At 32.7% G+C, this 22,410-nt stretch overlaps 5 protein-coding genes across 6 annotated transcripts; 3 read left to right on the top strand and 2 right to left on the bottom strand.

Annotated features, from left to right (window-relative positions):
* Nucleotides 1-219: 219 nt before the first annotated feature.
* On the bottom strand, nucleotides 220-2,978 carry LOC103870627 (growth hormone-regulated TBC protein 1-A). The gene is made up of 7 exons (XM_009148770.3): nucleotides 2,086-2,978; nucleotides 1,517-1,633; nucleotides 1,253-1,431; nucleotides 1,089-1,182; nucleotides 921-998; nucleotides 729-830; nucleotides 220-651 (listed from the first exon to the last, which is right to left on the bottom strand). The coding sequence occupies exons 1-7, from the start codon at nucleotides 2,578-2,580 to the stop codon at nucleotides 511-513; spliced, it is 1,206 nt and encodes a 401-aa protein (XP_009147018.1). The 5' UTR covers nucleotides 2,581-2,978; the 3' UTR covers nucleotides 220-510.
* Nucleotides 2,979-3,320: 342 nt separating this feature from the next.
* LOC103870625 (O-fucosyltransferase 24) lies at nucleotides 3,321-8,879 on the top strand. Its single transcript, XM_009148767.2, has 6 exons — nucleotides 3,321-6,454; nucleotides 6,530-6,698; nucleotides 6,953-7,042; nucleotides 7,108-7,391; nucleotides 7,479-7,737; nucleotides 7,826-8,879. Exons 1-6 carry the CDS (start codon nucleotides 5,790-5,792, stop codon nucleotides 8,057-8,059), a joined length of 1,701 nt encoding a protein of 566 aa, XP_009147015.1. The 5' UTR covers nucleotides 3,321-5,789; the 3' UTR covers nucleotides 8,060-8,879.
* On the bottom strand, nucleotides 8,193-9,913 carry LOC103870626 (reactive oxygen species modulator 1-like). Its single transcript, XM_009148768.3, has 3 exons — nucleotides 9,156-9,913; nucleotides 8,942-8,979; nucleotides 8,193-8,463 (listed from the first exon to the last, which is right to left on the bottom strand). Exons 1-3 carry the CDS (start codon nucleotides 9,229-9,231, stop codon nucleotides 8,356-8,358), a joined length of 222 nt encoding a protein of 73 aa, XP_009147016.1. The 5' UTR covers nucleotides 9,232-9,913; the 3' UTR covers nucleotides 8,193-8,355.
* A 368-nt stretch (nucleotides 9,914-10,281) lies between these two features.
* Nucleotides 10,282-12,834, top strand: LOC103870623 (probable ADP-ribosylation factor GTPase-activating protein AGD11). Of its 2 annotated transcripts, XM_009148766.2 has the most exons (10): nucleotides 10,282-10,542; nucleotides 10,644-10,798; nucleotides 10,876-10,959; nucleotides 11,027-11,111; nucleotides 11,191-11,266; nucleotides 11,350-11,513; nucleotides 11,593-11,803; nucleotides 11,884-12,000; nucleotides 12,093-12,188; nucleotides 12,392-12,673. In XM_009148766.2, the coding sequence occupies exons 2-10, from the start codon at nucleotides 10,693-10,695 to the stop codon at nucleotides 12,671-12,673; spliced, it is 1,221 nt and encodes a 406-aa protein (XP_009147014.1). In that variant the 5' UTR covers nucleotides 10,282-10,542; nucleotides 10,644-10,692. The 2 variants fall into 2 exon arrangements, with proteins under 2 accessions (XP_009147014.1, XP_009147013.1); XM_009148765.2 differs by having other exon boundaries at nucleotides 10,299-10,798; nucleotides 12,392-12,834.
* An 890-nt stretch (nucleotides 12,835-13,724) lies between these two features.
* Nucleotides 13,725-16,728, top strand: LOC103870622 (rhomboid-like protein 19). The gene is made up of 8 exons (XM_009148764.3): nucleotides 13,725-13,969; nucleotides 14,067-14,191; nucleotides 14,998-15,058; nucleotides 15,133-15,299; nucleotides 15,381-15,486; nucleotides 15,624-15,826; nucleotides 15,925-16,062; nucleotides 16,383-16,728. The coding sequence occupies exons 1-8, from the start codon at nucleotides 13,958-13,960 to the stop codon at nucleotides 16,483-16,485; spliced, it is 915 nt and encodes a 304-aa protein (XP_009147012.1). The 5' UTR covers nucleotides 13,725-13,957; the 3' UTR covers nucleotides 16,486-16,728.
* Nucleotides 16,729-22,410: the final 5,682 nt, after the last annotated feature.

The raw sequence follows: 22,410 nt of genomic DNA, 5'->3' as shown, positions 1-22,410 counted from the left end.
AAAGCGTCGCTCTCATGTAGTTGTTTGCATTTGTCTGATTTTTATTATTTGAAAAAACTTAGAAAGTGGGATTCACATATTTTGAATTTTGTTTTGTTATTCTAATCATTCAAAACATGGAAACTTTAAATATATATGAACATCTTCATGAATCATCTGCTCTACCAGTTTTGTATATTTTTTAGCTTTGAAGAATTAGTACCCTTTATAAGTAAAGAAGAAAGAAATGAATTGGTTATTGTATGAGAAAACATGAAGATCACAAATTGATGATATCAAGTAAAACAAAGCAAAAGAAAGAAACTTTGACATTTACCATCACAGAAAATGGATCTTGTTTGTTGGTCTTTAGTTTTGCTCTCAAAATTAGAAACCCTATCTTTATATACTTTAACATAAGAAGAAAAAGACCATCAAGAAGGGTAAGCAAACAAACCATTGGACTCCCTCCTTGTTGTACACTTTTTTTTGGCTCATCTTCTCCCTCAAGTCCCAACAGTTTTTTTTAATTCAAGTGTTCTTACCAGTTTCTTTAAGAGAGTTGAGTCTGCGAAGTCTCTGGTCAAGTTCTGCCAGCACCGCCGGTTCCTGCTTCTTCCTCTGCTTTGATATTGTGTTGGTTGTCATGGATCCAATTTTCTCAAATGCCACCTGTAACCAAAAAAATATATGTTATTGGATTATGAATCTTCAACATATAATAAACTCAGATTAGGAATATGGCTTACTGTCAATAATTCATCAGGGTCAAAGAGCTGGTGTGAGGTGGTCTGTATTATGTTGATCACATCACCGACCTGGTGAGTCATAAGCAGCTCGTTTTCTTTCATCTGCCAAATAAAAACAGAGATCAGTAAAATGATACTTAATCTTCAAGAGGATGGACGATGCTGATCCAAAGGAAGAGAAGTAGTAAGAACCTTGAATATTGCCAAAGCTGCATGGAAAAGAACCTTTGCTCCTTCATAGAAAAGTACATCCCACACTCTTAGAGTTGTCTGCAAACAAAAGTTCTCTGTATACTTAATAAAACCAAAACTTACAAAGCCAAAGAATTTAACATAATGTTTTTATTTTTTTTTAAGAACCTCAGAAGGCAAGCTTTTGGAGAAGAGGCATAGAAACCACTCAGTGGCTACAAGAGAGACATCAAAGCCCATATCGTCAAGATGAGTTGCTATTCTGCAAAAACAAACAACAAGAATCTGTCAGCTGGTGAAAGCTCAGGGACCAAGAACTAAGAAAGACATACCGAGGACACTTTTGGGCGAGCAGATCTTTGAAAACCCGCTGCTCAACATGGCATCCAGACAAGTTGGTCGTGTAGCAGTCACGGACCAATACGTTTTCCAAAAGAACTGCTAGCATCCAGAACGCGTCTTCTTCTGTCTTCATCACAAGCAATAGTAACGCTGCTACGTAGTTTAGCCCCTACCACAAAAAAACATCACTGATTAAGATCAAATAACTCAACTGACTAAAGACAATGGATATGGAAAAAAGAATGAGTGATTACCTGACAATAGCCAACATCAGAGTCACGAAAAGAATAGCCAACAAGCACACGTCGTAGAGCAGCATGACCCTCTGGAGTATCCAACCATGGATGGCCTGGGAATGTCCTTGGCAGATCCTACAAAAAGTGTATACACAACGTCAAAGTCAAGAAGGTTGCACTATCAGATAATTGGAATCAACTTATCATCTCAAATATTCCCAAATAACGATCAATCAACCAGTAATAGCAGAAGAAAGGCTCAGCTGTACACAAGAATGAACAACGGATCTAGAACAATCCTAAAATAAAAAGATTTAATCAAAATCTAATAATTGTCTGAACACAAAGAGTGAACAACAGATCTCAACAGACAGACCAAAACAAATCCTAACACAAAAGGATCAACGAGAATCAAATCCTAGATTCTCTTGAACAACAAACCCAATCAAACAAATCAGCCAAAAAACTCATAAAACACAAACAATAAGAACAAAAAATTTCATAAAAATTGAGACTTTTTTTGGATAAGAGATCAAAACTCAATAAAAATCGAAACTTTTTTGGATAATAAGAGATCAAAAACTTACATGATCAATCTGCAACGTAGCAGGCGTGACCTTCCCATCAACAGCCTTACTCAAATCACTATAATAACTCTCCGGCACAGTAGACTTCTTCTTCGCAGCACCAGAGAGAGAGAACCAAACCTTAGGCCTCAACACAGGAGGGATCCCTTTCCTAACCAACCTCTTCAACGTAATCGCATTCGTCAAAGTCGAGATCTTGAGAGACGTCTTCTTCAAGGCGATACCGTCGCCGATCATGAGAATCTCCGGCTGGAGATACCAGTTAGCTCCCTTGCTAGCTTCCAAAGCCCACCACACCCGCCCCTGGTTCCTCACCTTCTCTCGAACCTCGTTGAGCACGTTCACGTCGTCGACATTGCCTTCCACCGTGAACCCGTAGAGGTCCTGGAACTTGACGACGATGTTGGCGCGGCGGGCGTGGATGCTGGGGCGGAGGATGGGGATCTGGGATTGGAGCTCCATCGTTAGGTCTCGCCTGTTTTGGATCCCAAACATCTTTTTGGGCTTTTTTTTTGGTTGTCTGAATTTTCGTCGATTTTTTTCAGACCAAAGCACGAGCTCTCTCTCAGACCAAACTTTCGATGTTTTTTTTAATGTTCGTCACGTTCTGCAAACGCTATCGCCTTGAAGCTTTTTTTTTTTCTCTCTCTCTCGACCTGATCTTTCTTCTCTACGCAGTTAAATTAATTTTTGTGAATTTAAAAATTCAGAAACAGAAAAGAAGAAGCCAAAAAGAACAAAAGATTTTTTTTTTTTTTTCGATCTCGTGAGGAGGAATGACACTAAAAATGGAAAGACAGGTGATGGAATCACCGCCTTTAAATAAATAGGAAATTTTATTAACTGAAAGGAAATGGAAATTCCAGAGGAGCGTTGAATTGAAATCACGCGTCTCTCAACAGAGAAAGAATGATTGAGAGGCGGAGGTGAGAGGAGAGATTATCTAGAGATAAAAGTGGGGGTTGAATCTGGAAGCTCGTATTTTTATTGGGGTAGTTTTTATAATTTCATGATGCTGATAATGATTTTTGGAACGTTGGGGTTTGAAACGAAAGCTTTGAATTTTTATGGGGTTATTGTATAATTTCATGAAGATATTTTGAAACGTTGGAGAAGAGTTGTTGTTAATGACTTGGGTTTAACTTTTGAATCATGGCCAATAAATATTATGAATTTATTCTTTTCAATAAAAGACAACCTTCAACGTTTGTCTGGTCTTAGCTATGTCCTTGTCTGAGTGAGGACATTTATGAAAAAAAAGTAATATAGATTCCTATTTAGAGCTTCTGCTAGTGCTACATGATCCACTCGAATATGTGTCTAGCTGAACAATCCCAGCAGTTCAAAGCTTTCCTTGGAGTTATATTATGCTTCGCATAGCATCAATACTTGTGGAGCTAATGATTGTGCATTCGAAGATTCAAATTTTAAAGTCGTGCATGCGTTAAAACAACTTTAAAACGTAAGACGGCAAAAACGTGCTGAAGTGCCCATGTAGTCTGTGTATATTGAATAAAATTAAGGTGCAGCAAATGAGAACGACACGTACATTTTTTTTAGGATAAACTTTAACATATATATAATTGGATCATATTCTCTCATTGGGGGTTAATATATGGTATCCCATAATTGAATTTATTTTATTAGATTTGCTTCAAAGATACGTGAGTCCACGACTCTACTAGCCTTGATCATAGCTTTGCATTTTGAAGTCTAGCCATTGTTAAATTCCTCCCCATTCGTTTTGACAGTATAAAACTATAAATTATGTATTAATTTTATTTTGTTTTTTTGAATATATGTATTCATTTGCTAATCAACCATTTAATTCAAATTATTTATAATAGGTAATAGCTATTACGTAAAAACACTATATATATATTGGATATTAAACATCTCCAAAATTTAAATATGATCTTGATGATATGCACAGATTTATGGACTCACTACGTCATTCATTGAACTTTGCCGGTAGGACGCAAGACAACCTCACCATTACTAAAATTTAATAATGCCAATGTGACTGGTGTAGAGGATAATATTCTAAAGTGATAATCGGTTTTATACACACAAAATGGGCTTTTCTTAATAATTTGAGTCCACTTGAACTTATAATCTCATGCCTCAGATAAACACCAACACAATGTATATAGAAAGACTTTGAAGTTTGAAAGATTTGTGTATTTTGATTTATGGATAAGTGTTGAATAAGAAAGAAAATAATCAATGAAAAATATTTATCTCCAGCTCGATCTATGATACATACAACATATAAGTTGTATCATTGTAATATATGAGGGATTATGGTATTGTTGTTGACAACTTCCTCGAATGAGCACTTTTCCTACTGGATCTGATGAAAGACTCTTGAGCCTATAACAACTCTTGGCCCATCTCATCAACACATTAATCCGGTTTGTTTCCTCGCAAATTAAAACGATTATTATTTTATTATATGAATATTCCAAATGTTGATAAACTTTAGTTGTACAAAAAAAAAAGATAAACTTTATACAATATTTTATTTGAAATAATAATTTGAATGAGTCTTCAGTATTTAAAATACTTATCTAATAAATAGTATACATATATGTGTATTTCTTATATTTATAATATATTATAGTTGACAAAGAAGTTGATATTAATAAAATATATATATTGGTCTATAGTTTATTCAGTCAATTGATGTAAGTTGAGTGTGTTGTTCGTTCGTGCATCTTTGAAAGTGACCCATAATTACCAAAATACTTTTTTTTTTTGTTTTGAGATCTTACGTTCAAATTCGCTAAAATATTGATATTTTTAATCATAAATTAATATAATATATTTGAAATAAAGTTTTATAAATCTTAATCAAGTATAAAACATTAGATAACTAAATAATAAAATAAATATATTTAATGATTTTGATAATTATTATTTGAAAATAAGTATTTATTGTGCTAGAAACTAGTTTTTCATCATATAAATTTAAAAATTAAAATACTATATATATATATATATTTATTGACTTACCAGGAAGAAAATCTATATTAATATTTGATTATTTTCAAAATAATACATTCTAAATGTTTTTGACTAAATGAATATTTTAAGCTTTTATATAATACAAAATATTTCATTTTAATAAAAAATTGTTATTCACTATAAGTTTGATATTTTAAACGTATTAGTATTTTTATGGTATAATATTTTTGAATTGATAATGTTTATACCAATAAATATTTTAATTATGTTAGTGTGACAACAGTAGGAATAACATGAAGACAAATAAAATAAACAAGGAAGAACAAAATTATAGGAATATTTTATTAAATTATAATCAGTAATATAATCTAACAAATAAATATAATTATTCATTAAGGATAATAATAATAATGTAGATAGATAGATTTCGTTGTCAAAATAAAGTTACATACTAATTTCTAACTTATCTCATGGATTAAGAATATTTTTTCCATATTTAATAGAATAGATATACATAATCGATAATTTAACCTGTGTTTAAAAAACAAAAATTCCAACTAACTTCCATTATTGAACTATACCACCAGGAATTTAAAAATAAGAGGAGAATCTTCTTGTAAGCGAATCTGTTATGTAAGAAGAGGTTGTACCCGACAAAGACATTCATCCTTCTCTGTTCCCGCCGTAACTAATCTCCTCATCTTTGCAAAGAAATCGTCTCTGTTTGAAAACTTGCGATGGGAACATGGAAGAAGAAAAACAGTTATACGAACAAAGTTAGCTACATATCAGTCCCAGCTCAGATCATAAAGTCAGTTTCTTCCTCGTCTCTTCGAGACAATAAATCTTCAAAGAGGAACACGACCAAGTTCTTGTTTCTTCTCCTCAGAAACCCAAAGCTCTGGGCGTTCTGTCTCCTCTCGCTTTCTGTTTTAGGAATTGTATCACGACTTGGTCCTTGTCTTTCTCCTTCCGGTCCACATCAAGAAAGTCAACTTCAGAGCTCGGATTCAATTGCGTATACCCGATCAAACAGTACTCATGCTGAGATTCCGAATGCAGATGATCCATCTTTAGATATGATTCCAAAACCACCAGTGGCTGTTGTGGAGAAGAATGAGACCTTTGGTGGTGATTCAAAGCTGATCATCACCTCTAGACATGCTTTTTGGAAACAGCCTGATGGATTAGGATACAAGCCGTGCCTGGACTTCAGCGCTGCGTACAGGAGAGAGAGCAAGAGGGTTGTTAGAGAGAGGAGAAAGTATCTGATGGTGGTTGTCTCCGGTGGGATGAACCAGCAGAAGAATCAGATTGTGGATGCAGTTGTGATTGCCAGGATCCTAGGTGCTGTTCTTGTCGTCCCAGTATTGCAAGTCAATCTAATTTGGGGTGACGAGAGGTAAGAACTTTAACAAGTTGAACATAGATGGATCATAAGAATGTTCTGAATGTATTTATTTTATTTTTTTTGCAGTGAGTTTTCAGATATATTTGATTTAGAGAGATTCAAGAGTGTTTTAGCAGATGATGTGAAGGTAGTTTCATTGCTGCCGGCAAATAAAATAATGACTAGACCAACAGAAGATGGTGGTATGCCTTTCAATGCCTCTCCTCAATGGATACGTTCACATTATCTAAAACGAGTAAGATTCATACATCACACATCCTTTGAGTAACTCTCTTCTATGGTTAACTATTTGGTTTAAACCAACGGGGTTGGACTAGTGACACTTGAGGGATAACCCCAATACAGTGAATCCGTAGTTCGATTCCCGTTGGCTACAAATGTCGGCATCGCTGGGACCCACAGATTTGTCGGTTGACTTCGGTTACCGGATTAATTCAAAAAAAAAAACTATTTGGTTTACCTTATCAGTTTCTTTGTTGTTTCATGCAGTTTAACAGGGATGGAGTTTTGCTTTTAAGGAGATTGGATTCAAGATTGTCTAAAGACTTACCCTCTGATCTCCAGAAGCTTCGTTGTAAGGTACGTAAGCAAAAAGTGTTTGGTTTCTTTTTCTTCTCCTCGGTTAACAAACATGTGTGTTTTAGGCAGCATTTGAAGCACTGAAGTTCTCGCCAAGGGTGATGGAGTTGGGGAAGAAGCTAGCAGAGAGGATGAGGAGCAAAGGTCCTTACATTGCGCTTCATCTTCGGCTAGAGAAAGACGTGTGGGTGAGAACAGGCTGCCTTACTGGTTTAAGCTCAAAGTATGATGAGATTGCAAGACTAGAAGGGATCAAACGGCCTGAGCTCTTAACAGCCAAGTCTAGCATGACACCTAATGAGAGGAAACTCGCAGGTCTATGTCCGTTAAATGCCAAGGAAGTAACAAGGTGAGTGAGTGAGCTACTGTTTTCTTTTTCTTTACATGTGTTAAGAGAGAGACATAAGTTTTCAGTTCTACTTTTGTGTGTGTTTAGGCTGCTTAGAGCACTTGGAGCACCGAGAGACGCGAGGATCTACTGGGCGGGAGGGGAACCTCTGGGCGGAAAGGAAGCTTTGAGACCGTTAACAAGTGAATTCCCACATCTTTACAACAAATACGATATAGCATTGCCCCATGAACTCAAACCTTTCGCGAAACGAGCTTCAATAATGGCAGCAATAGACTATATAGTATGCAAGGAGAGTGATGTGTTCATGGCATCTCATGGAGGGAACATGGGCCGCGCGATTCAGGTACACACACCCTTAAGGTTTTAACTGGTTTCAATGGTCAACTCAATGTTTGTGTTTAGTTTACACATTTGTTTAACTAATCTTTCAGGGTCACAGAGCTTATGAAGGACACAAGAAGCTTATAACACCAAACAAAAGGCAAATGCTCCCATACTTTTTGAACACATCAATGACTGAGACAGAGTTTGAGAAGATGATGAAGAAATTACACAGGCAATCTCTAGGACAGCCAGAGATAAGGGTTAGCAAAGCTGGAAGAGATGTTACAAAGTATCCTGTTCCTGAGTGTATGTGCAATAATCAATCCACTCCCACTATTTAAAGCTTCTTTATTGTTGCATATACGGTTGAATACAGATAATTATTTATCATTAATAAAAGGGTTTAACATGCTTCTTTTACTAAAGTTTCTACGCTTTATTTTGGAACTAAGATTCTATCTTCTCATTCATTAATAAGAAGCATCAAACCCCAATAGATTGAACTGATTCACATAGAGGCAGAAACACATGAGACGATTCATTTAAAAAGCTTAATAATTCATAAAGCTCAAAATCTTACAGAAAATAAACAAATCTTTCACCAGGAAACTTTGCAAGACACACCAAACTTAAAAGCTTATTTTCCACAGTGTATCAAACTGCCTGCACCTAGGAATAGCCCAAAAATTGCTGCGCTGCCGAGTGTTGTTTGCCCAATGTACCTTATCTTCATAAGCCCAGGTACCTGCAGAACAAAAAAAAAGAAGGAACAAATGATCACCAAGTAGTGATATAATACAATCCCCCAAACGGTTAATTTTAATTGAGATTTTTCACAACAAGAGCAGTTCTAGTCTTGACATAAAGCGCTAAGACTTAGAATTCATCATCCTCACAAGCTCAAAAATAAACACAACAAGAGCAAAACAATCATAACTGAAGCGTTAGACCAAAATAAAGTTCTCTAACACGGTGGTGACATAAATGCACAAGTCAATTAGTTAATGCTCAAAAGTGAAGACAGAGGCATAAGACAACTATATCCATGAGTGAGTATGTATGCATTCACCAAGAAGAACCAAACAATCCTATGCATAATCCCCTCAGTATTCTTTCCAGTTTCTCTCATCAGAATGTTTTAGAAAAATATTTCATTTTATTTTTAAAAAAAAAAAGCTTGAAAAGATGTCATCGGAGAGTAGAAATTAGAAAATCCCATTTACCCTGAATCTAACCGCCTCGTAAGTTCCATAGACAGCACCTGATATAATAAACACACACACACGAGATTTTGTCAACAAACAAGTATAAAATCTATCTATCGATGTATTCGTCGAGATTATTATTTCAATCATTCGATAAACTAATAAAAAATAGGGATTTAGGGTTTTTCCCCGGAGTGGAAAAAAAGGAAAATGATAGGGAGAGAAAAATTACCTACAGCACCGCCAAGTGCGCCGCCGATTGCAACTCCGGCAGTGATTCTAGTCAAACAACTTGTTTCTCTAGCCATCTTTGGAACACTTGTTTCTCTGGGAGGTTTTGGGACAGTAACTTACTTTTGATGTGTGTTTTCTTTCTGTCGGGAAATAATTTTGAGGTTGCCCTCTCGCCGCTTTTTAAGTTTTTTTTTTTTTTTACTTGGAGAATAATAATGGATTTTGTCTTTCGGGACAAGGCCAACAAGAGTTACCGCGACTTCTTACAAAACCAATCTTAACCGTAGTAGGTCTCCGAGTTTGGTTCACTTGAATTTTTTTGGTTCGAGCAGTTTGGTTAGGAAAAGTAGAATAATCAAATTTAGTTATTGGTTGAATATAATTTTTTTTTAACGAATTTGACTAAATTTTGTCTTAATTCATGTAGATTTGGTTGGTTCGATTCATTGATTTAAATTTTAACATGTATTTTTTATATAATTTGGTATAACTAGATATGATTTTCATACATTGATTAGGAAAATAAATTCAGTTTATTGATCGGTTTGTCCAAACCAAATCAACTAGTAAACCAAAATGTTGTCTTCAAGATGCCGCCGGACTCATGTCACTCAACTACATGGCGTTGGAAAGTAAGGCTTTATTTTGAAAATATGAAAACATTTTTTTTTTCTTTTTTGAGAGTTTTGTTCATGATGCTTATTGGAGAATTATTCATAGGTATGCCGGGGATGTGTATGCGATATTCTGTAATGAGTTTTTATGTGTTCAAAATTGTCAAAACACCTAAACTGGTTCATCAAAAAGAGTGTCAAAAGCTATGAACCAAGGTAGTTGAGAGTTAGATTAGGCACCAAGTCACGATATAATAATAATCACAAGAGTCAACTACTGCTATGAGCAAATCAAAGGACATCATGTCTCACTAATGAACTTGAGAAACTTGGATATTTTAATATATATATATATAGGTGTACCAGAAAATGGAAAACACCAAGAACAACTTTTTGTCATATATTCTTCTGACCAGAAAATAATACTTGTGCATTAAGTTAGGTCTATATGCCGACTGGTTTTGTGTTTGTATGTGGTTTTGTCACGATGTGCTTCTAAATAAAGATATCTGTAAGGTTGTTTTGCAAATCATAATTGTTTTATGACGTGTCAATTACGATATTTTCACAAAATAAAATTGAAAGAAAATCTCAACTCATTGGGTATTGTTTCTTTATCCTCTCATCTCATCTCTGGCCGACAAATAAAACAAAAAAACACACACCTAATCATAGGTTTCTCCATCTATTGTCTGCAGGATGATGCAATTTCTCCAAATTATTTCGTAATTTTGTTGTTTTTTTTCTTCGGTTAGACGTTTCCCCTCCTCGGTAGTTATACCAAACACAATCTGTTGTTCTCCCTCTTCTACCAAAATATTCAACTGATTCTCAAATAAAATTCAAATGTTTTGTCCTTTATTTTCTTAAAGATTCTCGTTCAGGGCATGTAGTGGAATCTTTCGGACAAAAGCTGTTTGAATGTCCCAGTTCTTTTCTGAACATCTATCGTGTTCTCGTTGTCTCGGGTCTAGTTTAGAAATGTCTCTCGGCCAAGCAAATGTCAATCCTATCGAAGTTTCTTCTGGTATCCAACACAATCATTTTAATCTCCTCCAAGTCTTTCCTATGAAAACCTTTTAAATGTTTGGCTTTGTCTTTCAGGGTCGCATGCTTGTTTATATGACCTTTTATGTTCAGAGACACCAAGAGGGATTCTTCAAAAGGATTTTCAGACATCAACTTCTGGTAATATCTAAACTTTTCTAAGTTAAAGATGTAGATGGTCTCATGTCCTCCTGTTTGGTATTTTCAGATCCTCGAGATCGGTTGGAGAAGTTGTTGAAGCAATCTGGTAATAAGTATTGTGCTGACTGTGGATCTCCTGAACCTAAATGGGTGTAAGTTTATTGACATATGTGTGTTCACTTGTGCATTTCTTTATTGATAGACTGAATCATTTCTATTGGTGTTGTGTAGATCGTTAAGTCTTGGTGTATTTATCTGCATTAAGTGTTCTGGAGTACACAGAAGCCTTGGAGTTCATATATCAAAAGTACTCTCTCTCATCACAATCTGGCTTCTCTCTGCTTTTTTATATGTTTAGAGCCTTTTAATTAATTTGGCCGTTAATCACAGGTTTTTTCAATTAAGCTAGATGAGTGGACAGATGAGCAAGTTGATATGCTTGTAGGGTACGGTGGAAACACTGCAGTGAACCAGAGATTCGAAGCTTGCAACATGGACCAGTTAAAGAAACCAAAACCAAATTCTAATAATGAGGAACGCAATGATTTCATCAGGTGACATATTTTACTTATAATCTGTTTATAATCATATTTTATTCATAATCATCTCATTGTTTGTATCTTGAATCCACAGGAAGAAATATGAGCTGCACCAGTTTATGGATCCACAAGATAGTGCTTTGTGCACTTATGAGCAGCCTACCATAATAAATAATTCACTACCGTCTTTATGTTCTGCTAGTGCTAGCCACCGGTCTGCAAAAAACCGTATTGGTCAAGCATTTAGGAATAGCTGGGGAAGAAGAGAATCGGATCACAAATGCCCCAAGAAGAGCAATTCTATGGTAAATAAGCAGTGGACATGCATGCATACATTTAGGTAATAAATGTTGCTAATGTTAGTTGTTGTGGGTGTGTTATATAGGCAGGTATGGTTGAGTTTGTCGGATTGATTAGAGTTAATGTGGTTAAAGGAACAAACCTAGCGGTTCGAGATGTAATGACCAGCGATCCTTACGTTATCCTTTCTCTTGGACAACAAGTAAGCTCTCTTCAAAATCTCTCTACACTTGTATGATTTAAAACTAAATTCTCATGGAAACTTATTCTGATTTTCTCTTTACGTTGTTGAAGTCGGTGAAAACAAGAGTGATAAAGAACAACTTGAATCCTGTGTGGAATGAGACCTTGATGCTTTCCATACCTGAGCAGATGCCTCCTCTCAAAGTGGTAAGTGTTTGTGTCTTTATAGTTTTTAAAAAATATTGAAAAGATGTGAAATCTATTAAAACTGAAAACAGAGAGCTCTGTACTCAGCTCTTGAACCTATAAAACAAAAAACTATTAACTAGTTGTTGTTTAACTGCTATAAAACTAGGTTAAACACTAGTACACCGATTATACCAAACTCTTTAACATGTAACGTTTTGCAGCTAGTGTACGACAAGGATACATTCACGACAGACGATTTCATGGGGGAGGCAGAGATAGACATACAACCATTGGTGAGTGCAGCAATAGCTTACGAGACATCTAGCATAAAAGAACCGATGCAGCTGGGGAGTTGGGTGGCGAGCAAAGAGAACACATTGGTGAGTGATGGGATAATCTCACAGGACGAAGGAAAAGTGAAACAAGACATATCCCTCAGGCTTCAAAAAGTGGAGAGAGGTGTTCTTGAGATACAACTTGAATGTCTTCCTCTCACTCAATGATTGATAACACTCTTTTGTCTCCCTCTTTTATGTTGTTTTGATTAGAGATGCTACTTTCTTGTTGATCCACCTCAAACCCTATGTAAAAAAAAGCCATAACTTGATTGATGATTCTTCAGAACCAATATCCAAATATTGCGAAAAACGATCAAGAGTTTCAATCCAATTTTCCTTTTAACAATATTTAATGTATGGTTCGGTGTATATATTTCTTAAGATGGATATATTATTGTGTTGTTTTAATCAGTCAGCACCATAAAGGAACTAATCTTGTTCAATTTTTCCTTTTGAGGATAGGATAACATTACAAGTTGCAAATGTGTCACACCACTTCTTGATGAAGCAAAAATATAAAAACTCGAATACAATAATAATCCAAGCAGTAGATTAATATATAAACAAGATGGTTAAATAATAAGTTAGCCTTAATTAACTGGAATAATTACTTGAAATTTCTTAATATCACATATTTTTTTGGTCAACATCACATTTTTTTTTACTATACATTAGAGCATACATTAGAGCATGATTAACCATGGTTCTTAAGTTAGTGTTCTTGATTTGACACTTTTTTTTATTTTTTATTTTTGTACATTTTTGTCGAGTAAGAATCGGCTCTTATATTATTTATTTAAGAGACAGTTCTTAGTTTTACTCAATTAAAAATTAAGAAACGGTTTTTAGCCGAAGCTAAAAACCTATGAAGCACGGAGACATCAAATTGACGTATCCGTACCGGAGACGGAAACATGTAATTATGGAATGTTTCTGAACAGTTTGTTTTAATATTTTCCTTTCTTAAGCTTGTTCCCTTTCTTTTCATCCAAATAAAAAAATAAGAAATAGAAGTCTAAACTAGATTTTGAATTTATAGCCTTCTTTCTAATGTTTTAGTTTATAAACTTTTCATTAGACAAGATTTACAATGATATTTTTTTTCATTTTTCAGTATATAAATATACATATACATATATTTGTTGATATATATATGCCGTACCCGTATCTATAAATTTTTAGTTTTGCCGTTTTCCGTCTTCGCTTTCGTACCCGTATCTGTTTCGGTGCAACATAGCTAAGAATCCCACCATAAAAATCCGGGTTAACCATGGTTACTCTTGGATGTTGAAAATAATTACCGCTTTCTTTATTTTATTTATGTAGAGAGAGAGATGGGGTCAACAAGTCCGGTAACACGTTTAGTATAATTAAATAATAACAATCTCCGGTTTAAGGTTCAGCTGTGCGTCGACGAGATCTCAGATCTCTCTCCGATACTCCGGCGAGATGAGTTCTCCGGTACGAAAGATCTACGAGATCTGATCGACATCCTTTTGATTTCTTCCTTTGTTTGGAATCGAATCGTCGTCTCTGATCTACCTTTGTTTGATTTCAGGGAGCGAGCATGTTCACCAATTTCACCAAGCTCTGCAAAGGCCTCGCTCTTGTGCTCGTCGTTGGCCACGTCTTGGTTCACTTCGTTCCCGCCACCGTCACGTACCTCGCTCTCATTCCCGCGAGGTACTCCTCCCCCCTTACTCACTGGAATTTTGATTTTGCCTGCGGTGAACTGATTGGTTAAGGTTCCGTTTAGGTCAAATCAGATGAGAAAATTGTATTAACCTAGGATGCGAATTTGATGATCGAATTCTTGAAATTTCCACTGTGAAATGATCTTTGACGCTCTTTGCATAGTGTAAGAGCATCTCCAAGGAGACTCTATTTTTTACTCTATAATTTATATTAAAATAGAGTAATGGTTCACTCTATAATAGAGTTACTCTATAAGAGCATCTCCAAAGGCACTCTATTTTTTCCTCTATAATTTACACTAAAATAGAGTAACTCTATAATAGAGTTAAATTTGCTCCAATGGTTCACTCTATAATAGAGTTACTCTATAATAGAGTGAAATATAGAGTAATCCTATTTTTTTACTCCAAATATAGAGTGAAAAAACAAAAAATACTCTATATTTCACTCTATTATAGAGTAACTCTATTATAGAGTGAACCATTGGAGCAAATTCAACTCTATAATAGAGTTACTCTATTTTAGAGTGAAATATAGAGGAAATTATAGAGTGTGATTGGAGATGGTCTAATAGAGTGAAATATAGAGTGAAAAAACAAAAATACTCTATATTTCACTCTATTATAGAGTAACTCTATTATAGAGTGAACCATTGGAGCAAATCCAACTCTATAATAGAGTTACTCTATTTTAGAGTGAAATATAGAGAAAATTATAGTGTACCATTGGAGATGGTCTAATCAGACTTACTTTAGTTCAGTTCATGACTTGTGTTACACTCTTCTTGATTGTAGGACTATTCCTTTTGGCTGGAATCTGATTACAAGCGGCTACTTTGAACTCTCTGTGTATGGGGTACTGTTTCTCTGCTTCAGCTTGTTCCTATCTTAATCCACATTGTGCTTGAGTGACTGTTTGCAATGTTGCAGGTTGTATTCAGCACCGTTTCTCTCCTCTTTATGGGAAAGTTTTTGGAGCCTGTTTGGGGTTCCAAGGAGTTCCTTAAGTTCATCTTCGTCGTGAACTTCCTTACCTATCTCTGCGTTTTCGTAACGGCCATTGCTTTGTACTACATTACCAGGCTCGAAATCTACCTGTGAGTACTCTTAAGTTTTTTTCTTGTTTATGAAGGGATGTTTTAATTATATAACCTCTTGTTTGTTGTCTCGTGGGTTAGATATATGCCCTTTGCAGGGTTTCATGGTGTCTTGGCAGGCCTTCTTGTCGGGATTAAGCAGATAATACCTGACCAGGAGGTACTACTCGTAAAGATAAAAGCAAAGGTAATAAGTAATAACCCTTTCTTTTTTTTTTGCTTTCTAGTAAGAAGTGATAAAAGCTTTGACATTTTCTTAGTTTAACCTGGGCTAGTTGAAGAAGAGCTCATATCCTATTCTTGCTTGTGGTTTATATGCTGCAGTGGTTGCCCTCTATTATGCTAGTTTTGTCAATAGCCTCAAGCTTCTTCACACTAAATTCAGCAGCATATCTTCCCACTTTGATATTTGGTACGTATATGGGCTGGTTATACCTCAGATACTTACAGAGGAGGCCAGAGACAAAGCTCAGAGGTGATCCGAGTGATGACTTCGCCTTCTCCACCTTCTTTCCTGAACTTCTCAGGTGAAAGAATATTTAACTTCTTTTCATTCGAGTTGGCTCACAAAGTAATACTTTACTTACTTGCTGCTTGTAAATTTTCCTCTTCTCAATAAATGCAGACCAGTGATTGAACCTATAGCCTCGATCTTTCATCGGATGCTTTGTGGACGATCAAATGCCACCAGCGAAGACCATGGCTATACTACCAGCGGTGCTCCATTACCCGGCTCTGACTCTGCTGAAGCTTCCAGGAGGAGGTAAAATACTTCTTTTTTTTTCTACTTTCTTATCTCTTTCATGCTCTACTACTGGTAGATTAGATGCAAATGCCCAGAGCTATTTGGGACCTAATGCAGATCATTTCTTCAAACATTAGTATAAATTGTTTTCTTGGCTAGACATTGTTGAAACATAATCTAGGATTTGGTTAGTAATGAATGATCCTATTCATTCAGTTTCTAAGAATAAACAGTTCTGGCTTGTGAATTGTCATCATAATTTTATCAAAATCCAAAGAGAAAACTATTTCCGATTCTCGACCTTCTTTTGATCTTTCAAAACAATCTTGTTGCTGCAGAGAAAGAGGAGCTAGAGCTCTAGAGGAGAGACTTGCAACGGAAAGGTTAGTTCCTTCAAGGAACAAAGATGAGTTGCAGAGTGATGCTTTGGATAGCGTTTAAGTGGAGACTGCAACTAGTTTTGTTGAAGAAGTTGTGTGGGTTCTTGTTTTTTTTTCTGTTTGTTTATGAAATTGGCTTTATACAGACAGAACCGATCAGCTTCTCCGTAAATTCTTATGACAGTTAAAAAGAAATTAGTGCATTAATTTCACTGGACGAGAGAATATAGATGTATATATGTTTCACTACCTCCAGGTTTTTTTTTCCTTTTTTTTTTGTAATGAAATTGGCTTTAGACAGACAGAACCGATCAGCTTCTCCGTAAATTCTTATGACAGTTAAAAAAAAAATTAGTGCATTAATTTCACTGGACGAGAGAATATAGATGTATACATGTTTCACTACCTCCAGCTTTGTTATGCGTGTTTTTTTTTTTTTTTTGAATTATACAGAGGTATCCTGGTCCCGTAGAAGTTATCCAGACTAGTCACGTGTTGCCACGTGTCGGTCTTCTGTCCCTGACGATGCCGAAATGTTAATTCCCCAGTGGCCAGGATTCAAACACAGGTGGCGGTACTCACAGCTGTAAGCCCTTTACCACTAGAGCTAGAAATCCCGATTTGTTATGCGTGTTTCACCATATCCGTATGTATTTGGTTTCCGTGGGAAGTTCTCAATGAGAGGAAAAAAGACAAAACGAAATTGGAAATGACGTCAGCCTTGACAAGTTAACCACGTCAGGCAATAGTTCAATCTTTGTTGTATGGAACAGAACAACCACGTCAGGAAACTAGTTAAGAAGAAGATCAGTTAATTCTTTGTAATGTACTAATGTGATTGCAATATATCACATAGATTCTGAAGAGCTAAAGTAAAGAATGTTAATTCCTTTGACAATTTTACTTTCAGAGTTGAAACAGAAGAAGAAATTAAATGTTTTAAAGGCGCTTAAGCAAACACCTACAGTAGGGTTATTTCTGGTTTGGTTTAATATATATCACCTAACGCAACACAAATAGTAGAGAGTAAAAAACAATGTCACACGCAAAATCCTAATCAAATGCAACAATCTAAACCTTCTCTAACTTAACCTTTGACATAGTTTACCAATTATCCATCTTCTGTCTTTTATGTTAGCTCTGCCTACTACTATCACTGTACGTTGACTCATACTACGTACCAAAACAACATGTTACTTTATTTTTTCTATTTAAATCGTATACATTTTTGGTCATCAAACAGGACGTGATACGATTGTAATATTTTTCGAAACAATATTTCTCTGCAGTGTATAGTTTTACGTAGTTGGAATTCTTCTAGTTTAGGGGCATTACCTTTCCACAGTAGAGATACCACCGAAAAAGAAGTAAACGTGAATTTGGTTTCTTACCGAAAACACAAAGACGTACTTTGACCACAATACAACAATATTGAAGGGAAAAATTCATACTATAAGAGTTCAACTGTTTTCTAATTGGCTACAAATATTCGGCTTCAAATGATCTGAGACCGAAGTATGAAAAGGTTAAAGGGTTGGATTGAAGAAATAACTAACAAAGTTGAAGTTAAAGCTTTAACCAACAAAACTGCTTTTGCTTGAGAGACTTTATATTTCAGTTATTTGCAGATAACCTAACTCAAACCCAAAGTCAATACTTACTTTCTCTGTTTAGGCCGAGATTAGCTCTTCCATTTTCAGTTCTTTTTAAAATAAACATGTTTATATGAAGCTCTCTTACATTCATGTCGCCTACCCATGAATTTTGGGATATGACCAGAATTTTCAAATTGTTAGCCAATCTTTTCCCATCACATAAGAAATTTACGGGTTTAATTTAAACCAATTATAAAGTAAAAGTGTAATAAATATGAGACCAAGTCATGCAATTCACCTTTGCCTATTTCGAATACTGCATTAGTAAATATTGTCATATTAACAAAAGTTCAGCTAATAATTAAAAATAACTCAATATAGTGCTTTTAGAACATGATTAACTTAAAATCCAAACAAAAACCTAGGGCATGTTCTTGTAAAAAATATCTCGAATTTTTGTAAGTGGAAAAACAAACCAAGATTTTAAGGTAAAAAAAAACATCTTAGTCAAAAGAAAAAACAAACCAAGATTTTGAAAACCTTACCTTTAGACTTTAATCCAATGCCCTAAAACGATCCAATCAAGAGAATGGTGAACTCAGTCCAAAAGAATTGCTGCGAGATGTAAGTGAGCGTACACCATGACGTCAGAAATACAATTTCTATTTGATAACTTGTTCTGAAAAGACCAACTTTGAATTTCCTTATTTATTATCCTAAAAACGCAAATGATTTTATTGCTTATAAAATTTACGGTAGGAATGTTATAGCAAAAAAAGTAATGTTTATAGTTCACTAGGGATTAACCCGGGCTACGCCCGGGATTTTTATTTTTTTCTAATTTAAGTTGTTAAATTATTTATATTTAGGCTATGATATATATTTATATAAATGTTAAATGCATGTCATAATTAAAATTTATTTTTAAATTTTAACACGTTAAATTAACATATTTTTTACTATTGAAATATTTTTTTGTAATTTTATTGGCTATCTAATTATCATATTTAGCAAAACTATCTTTTGAGTGTTGCAATAAATGTTTTAGAGATTTTATTAAACTGCAGTGTATTTTCGGATCAACCACATGCTCAACATTCGATCGATCCGTAAAAAGATGGTCGATCTCCTTGGCCAGGTAAGTACAATTTTAGAAAAAATATCTTTTATTTTCAAATATTAAGTATATAACTATTCTTTTTAATTTTTTAATTGTATTTTTTGATTAAATTATTGTATTATAATGGTTATGTAAATATTTTTTGTGATGTTTGAATTTGTGTTGTTCGTATACTTAACGTAGATGATATTGATGTTTAACAATTTATTGTGTTCTGGAAATAGAAAATAATGATATATCAAAACATATCTAATACTTGTTAAATGATAGTATAATGTAAATTACATCCATTATTTGAAAATAACAATTTGTTGTTTTTATTTTTATTTTAAATCAGAAATTATTTTTATTTAAAACAATTATTCATATATAATATAATAGTTTAAGTTTGGAAGATTAATCTATATATATAAATTATGTATATTTTAAAAAAAAATAATTTAAAATATTATATATTGAGTATCTGAATAAAAGCTGGATTTCTTATCTTGAAAATCAGATATTTATATTTTTGTCTTCATGTTATACTCACCAATCCATCATTGATATTTATAACTCAATATGTTTTTTAAAAAACTTAGTTTTAAGTAATAAACGAATTTAATAAATTAAATTCATCACCTATAATGTTCTGTAAACTATATTTGAAAGCTCTCTAAAATTATATTTTAAGCATAATATTATTATTATTTAATTTAAGTTATTTTAAACATAACATATGCTAAACCAACTTAAATTATATTTACAATAGGACCATCCAAAACCGGTTAGTAAACCAAAAACAATACTAAACCAACATGAACCAATACCTGATTCGGCGAGGAAAGAAGTGTTTCGGGATAAACGCTTGAATGGTTATTAACTGAAATGGTTTGATCATGAAAGAGTTAGTATGAATATTAACAATAAAATTATGGATTAGATTAATTTAAATTTGTAAGAATACCTTTGAGTCTATGAAAAGCAATTCAATTCCCATGAATAAGTTTGGCTTTTGGAAGTTGCGGGTTTCCCAACAATGAATCCACCTAACAAAAAGTTTGTTGTTATAAAAAAATCTCATTCAAGGTTTCTGGGACGGCAAGAGTTGATGGTGAAACCATTTTTTGCTCGAGTGCTTTGAAATTTTTCTTAATAGTGTGAGGTTGATGTGGATAGAATAATGAGATTTATAGGGACTTTCTTGATGAAAAACTATACATTTTTTTTTTGTTTAATGTGGTATTTCCATTTTTATATAATTTACTACCATTTTAAGATAGAAGTACATTTTAAGATATATGCTTAAATCTTAATGTACTTTTTTCATTTTTTAAAATGTTTATTTCCATTTCATATATTTTTATTTACGTAATATCTATATTTTATATTTTAAAATAGATATTTAAATATTAATGTAGTTTTTCCATTTTTTAAATTGTGTATTTACTTATACTATATATTTTATATTTTAAGATAGATGTTTAATGCTTGATGATCTTTTTCCATTTTTAAAAAAATTGTGTATTTACTTATTATTACATATATAATCCATATATTATATATTTACATTATTTACTTATTATTTATTTTCGTGTATATGTATTTCCATTTCTTTTACTTTTCATTTACTTAATATCTATATTTTACATTTTAAGAAAGATGTTTAAATCTTAATGTACGTTTTCCTTTTTTTTTTTAAATTGTGTATTTCCATTTGTTATACTTTCTATTTACATAATATCTATATTTTAAAGTTTAAAATATATTTTTAAATCTTAATGTAATTTGCCATTTTTAAAATTTGGTATTTACTTATATTATATATTTACTTGTTATTTACTTTTCTTTATGTTGTGTATTTCTATTTCTTATACTTTCTATTTACTAATAATTTTATATTTTAAGATTGATTTACATTTTAAGATAGATGTTTAAATACTAATGTACTTTTTCCATTTTTTTTTTAAATTGTGTATTTCCTTTTCTTATACTTTCTATTTACTTAATATCTATATTTTTCATTTTAAGATAGATGTTTAATATTTAATGTACTATTTCCATTTTTTTAAAATTGTGCATTTACTTATTATTGTATATATAATTCATATATTTATACATTTATAATATTTACTTATTATTTATTTTTCTATATATTGAGTATTTCTCTTTCTTATACTTTATATTTAGTTAATGTCTATATTTTATATTTTAAGATAGATGTTTAAATTTTTACGTATTTTTCCATTTTTAATGTAAAACGGCAATGTTTAATAGAAGAACTTGGACAAATAGTCAAATAGTTATATTTATTTATTTTTCTTTTTTTTTTAATAAAATGGTAATGTTACATTACGAAGATAACCCGTTTTTTAGTGAACAATGGTAATCTTACATATGTTTAATGTAGTTTTTCCATTTTTTTATGTTGTATGTTTACATATTATTGTTATTTTTAAATGTAAAATGGTAATTTTGCATATGTTTAATGTAATATTTCCATTTTTTATGTTGTATGTTTACATATTATTTATTATTTTCGAAATTATATATAATTTTTTTTTACAAAATAGTAATGTTACATTATGGAGATAAGCCGTTTTTTTAGTGAAAAAGGTAATCTTACATATGTTTAATGTAGTTTTTCCATTTTTTATGTTGTATGTTTACATATTATTTTCTTAAAATAAAAATGTAAAATTGTAATCTTACATATGTTTAATGTAGTATTTCCATTTTTATGTTGTATGTTTTACATATATTTATTATTTTCGAAATTATATATAATGTTTTTGTTTTTTTATAAAACGGTAATGTTACGTTATGGAGATAAGCTGTCTTTTTTTTTAAGTTAAAAATAGTAATCTTACATATGTTTAATGTAGTTTTTCTATTTTTTTATGCTGTATGTTTACATATTTTTTATAATTTTCGAAAATAATAATATTAAATGTAAAACTATATTTTATGCCACTTGTCATCTTTCGAGATTATATTATATATTTACTTATTTTTTTTTTATATTGTTTATTTCTATTTCTTGTACTTTCTATTTACTAATAATTTTATATTTTAATATTGATTTACATTTTAAGATAGATGTTTAAATACTAATGTACTTTTTCCATTTTTTTAAATTGTGTATTTCCCTTTCTTATACTTTCTATTTGCATAATATCTATATTTTACATTTTAATATAGATGTTTAAATCTTAATATACTTTTTCCATTGTTTTTAAGTTGTGTATTTCTTTTTTTTATATTTTCTATTTACTTAATATCTATAATTTAC

Source organism: Brassica rapa, chromosome A05 (genome assembly GCF_000309985.2).
Source record: "Brassica rapa cultivar Chiifu-401-42 chromosome A05, CAAS_Brap_v3.01, whole genome shotgun sequence".
Taxonomy (NCBI): Eukaryota; Viridiplantae; Streptophyta; class Magnoliopsida; order Brassicales; family Brassicaceae; genus Brassica; species Brassica rapa.
This window is presented reverse-complemented; position numbering and strand designations above follow the sequence as displayed.

Coding starts and splice junctions, on each gene's coding strand:
- LOC103870625 (XM_009148767.2), top strand. CDS start 5,790: ATGGGAACATGGAAGAAGAAAAACAGTTATACGAACAAAGTTAGCTAC. Junction 6,455..6,529: donor CTAATTTGGGGTGACGAGAG/GTAAGAACTTTA, acceptor TTTTTTTTGCAG/TGAGTTTTCAGATATATTTG. Junction 7,738..7,825: donor ACATGGGCCGCGCGATTCAG/GTACACACACCC, acceptor CTAATCTTTCAG/GGTCACAGAGCTTATGAAGG.
- LOC103870626 (XM_009148768.3), bottom strand. CDS start 9,231: ATGGCTAGAGAAACAAGTTGTTTGACTAGAATCACTGCCGGAGTTGCA. Junction 8,980..9,155: donor CGCACTTGGCGGTGCTGTAG/GTAATTTTTCTC, acceptor TTATTATATCAG/GTGCTGTCTATGGAACTTAC. Junction 8,464..8,941: donor ACGAGGCGGTTAGATTCAGG/GTAAATGGGATT, acceptor TTTGTTCTGCAG/GTACCTGGGCTTATGAAGAT.
- LOC103870627 (XM_009148770.3), bottom strand. CDS start 2,580: ATGTTTGGGATCCAAAACAGGCGAGACCTAACGATGGAGCTCCAATCC. Junction 1,634..2,085: donor CTACGTTGCAGATTGATCAT/GTAAGTTTTTGA, acceptor CACTTTTTGTAG/GATCTGCCAAGGACATTCCC. Junction 999..1,088: donor CCAAAAGCTTGCCTTCTGAG/GTTCTTAAAAAA, acceptor TTTTGTTTGCAG/ACAACTCTAAGAGTGTGGGA.
- LOC103870622 (XM_009148764.3), top strand. Junction 15,300..15,380: donor ACCAGGCTCGAAATCTACCT/GTGAGTACTCTT, acceptor CTCGTGGGTTAG/ATATATGCCCTTTGCAGGGT. Junction 15,487..15,623: donor TCGTAAAGATAAAAGCAAAG/GTAATAAGTAAT, acceptor TATATGCTGCAG/TGGTTGCCCTCTATTATGCT.
- LOC103870623 (XM_009148765.2), top strand. CDS start 10,693: ATGTCCCAGTTCTTTTCTGAACATCTATCGTGTTCTCGTTGTCTCGGG. Junction 11,804..11,883: donor CCAAGAAGAGCAATTCTATG/GTAAATAAGCAG, acceptor TGTGTTATATAG/GCAGGTATGGTTGAGTTTGT. Junction 12,189..12,391: donor AGATGCCTCCTCTCAAAGTG/GTAAGTGTTTGT, acceptor AACGTTTTGCAG/CTAGTGTACGACAAGGATAC.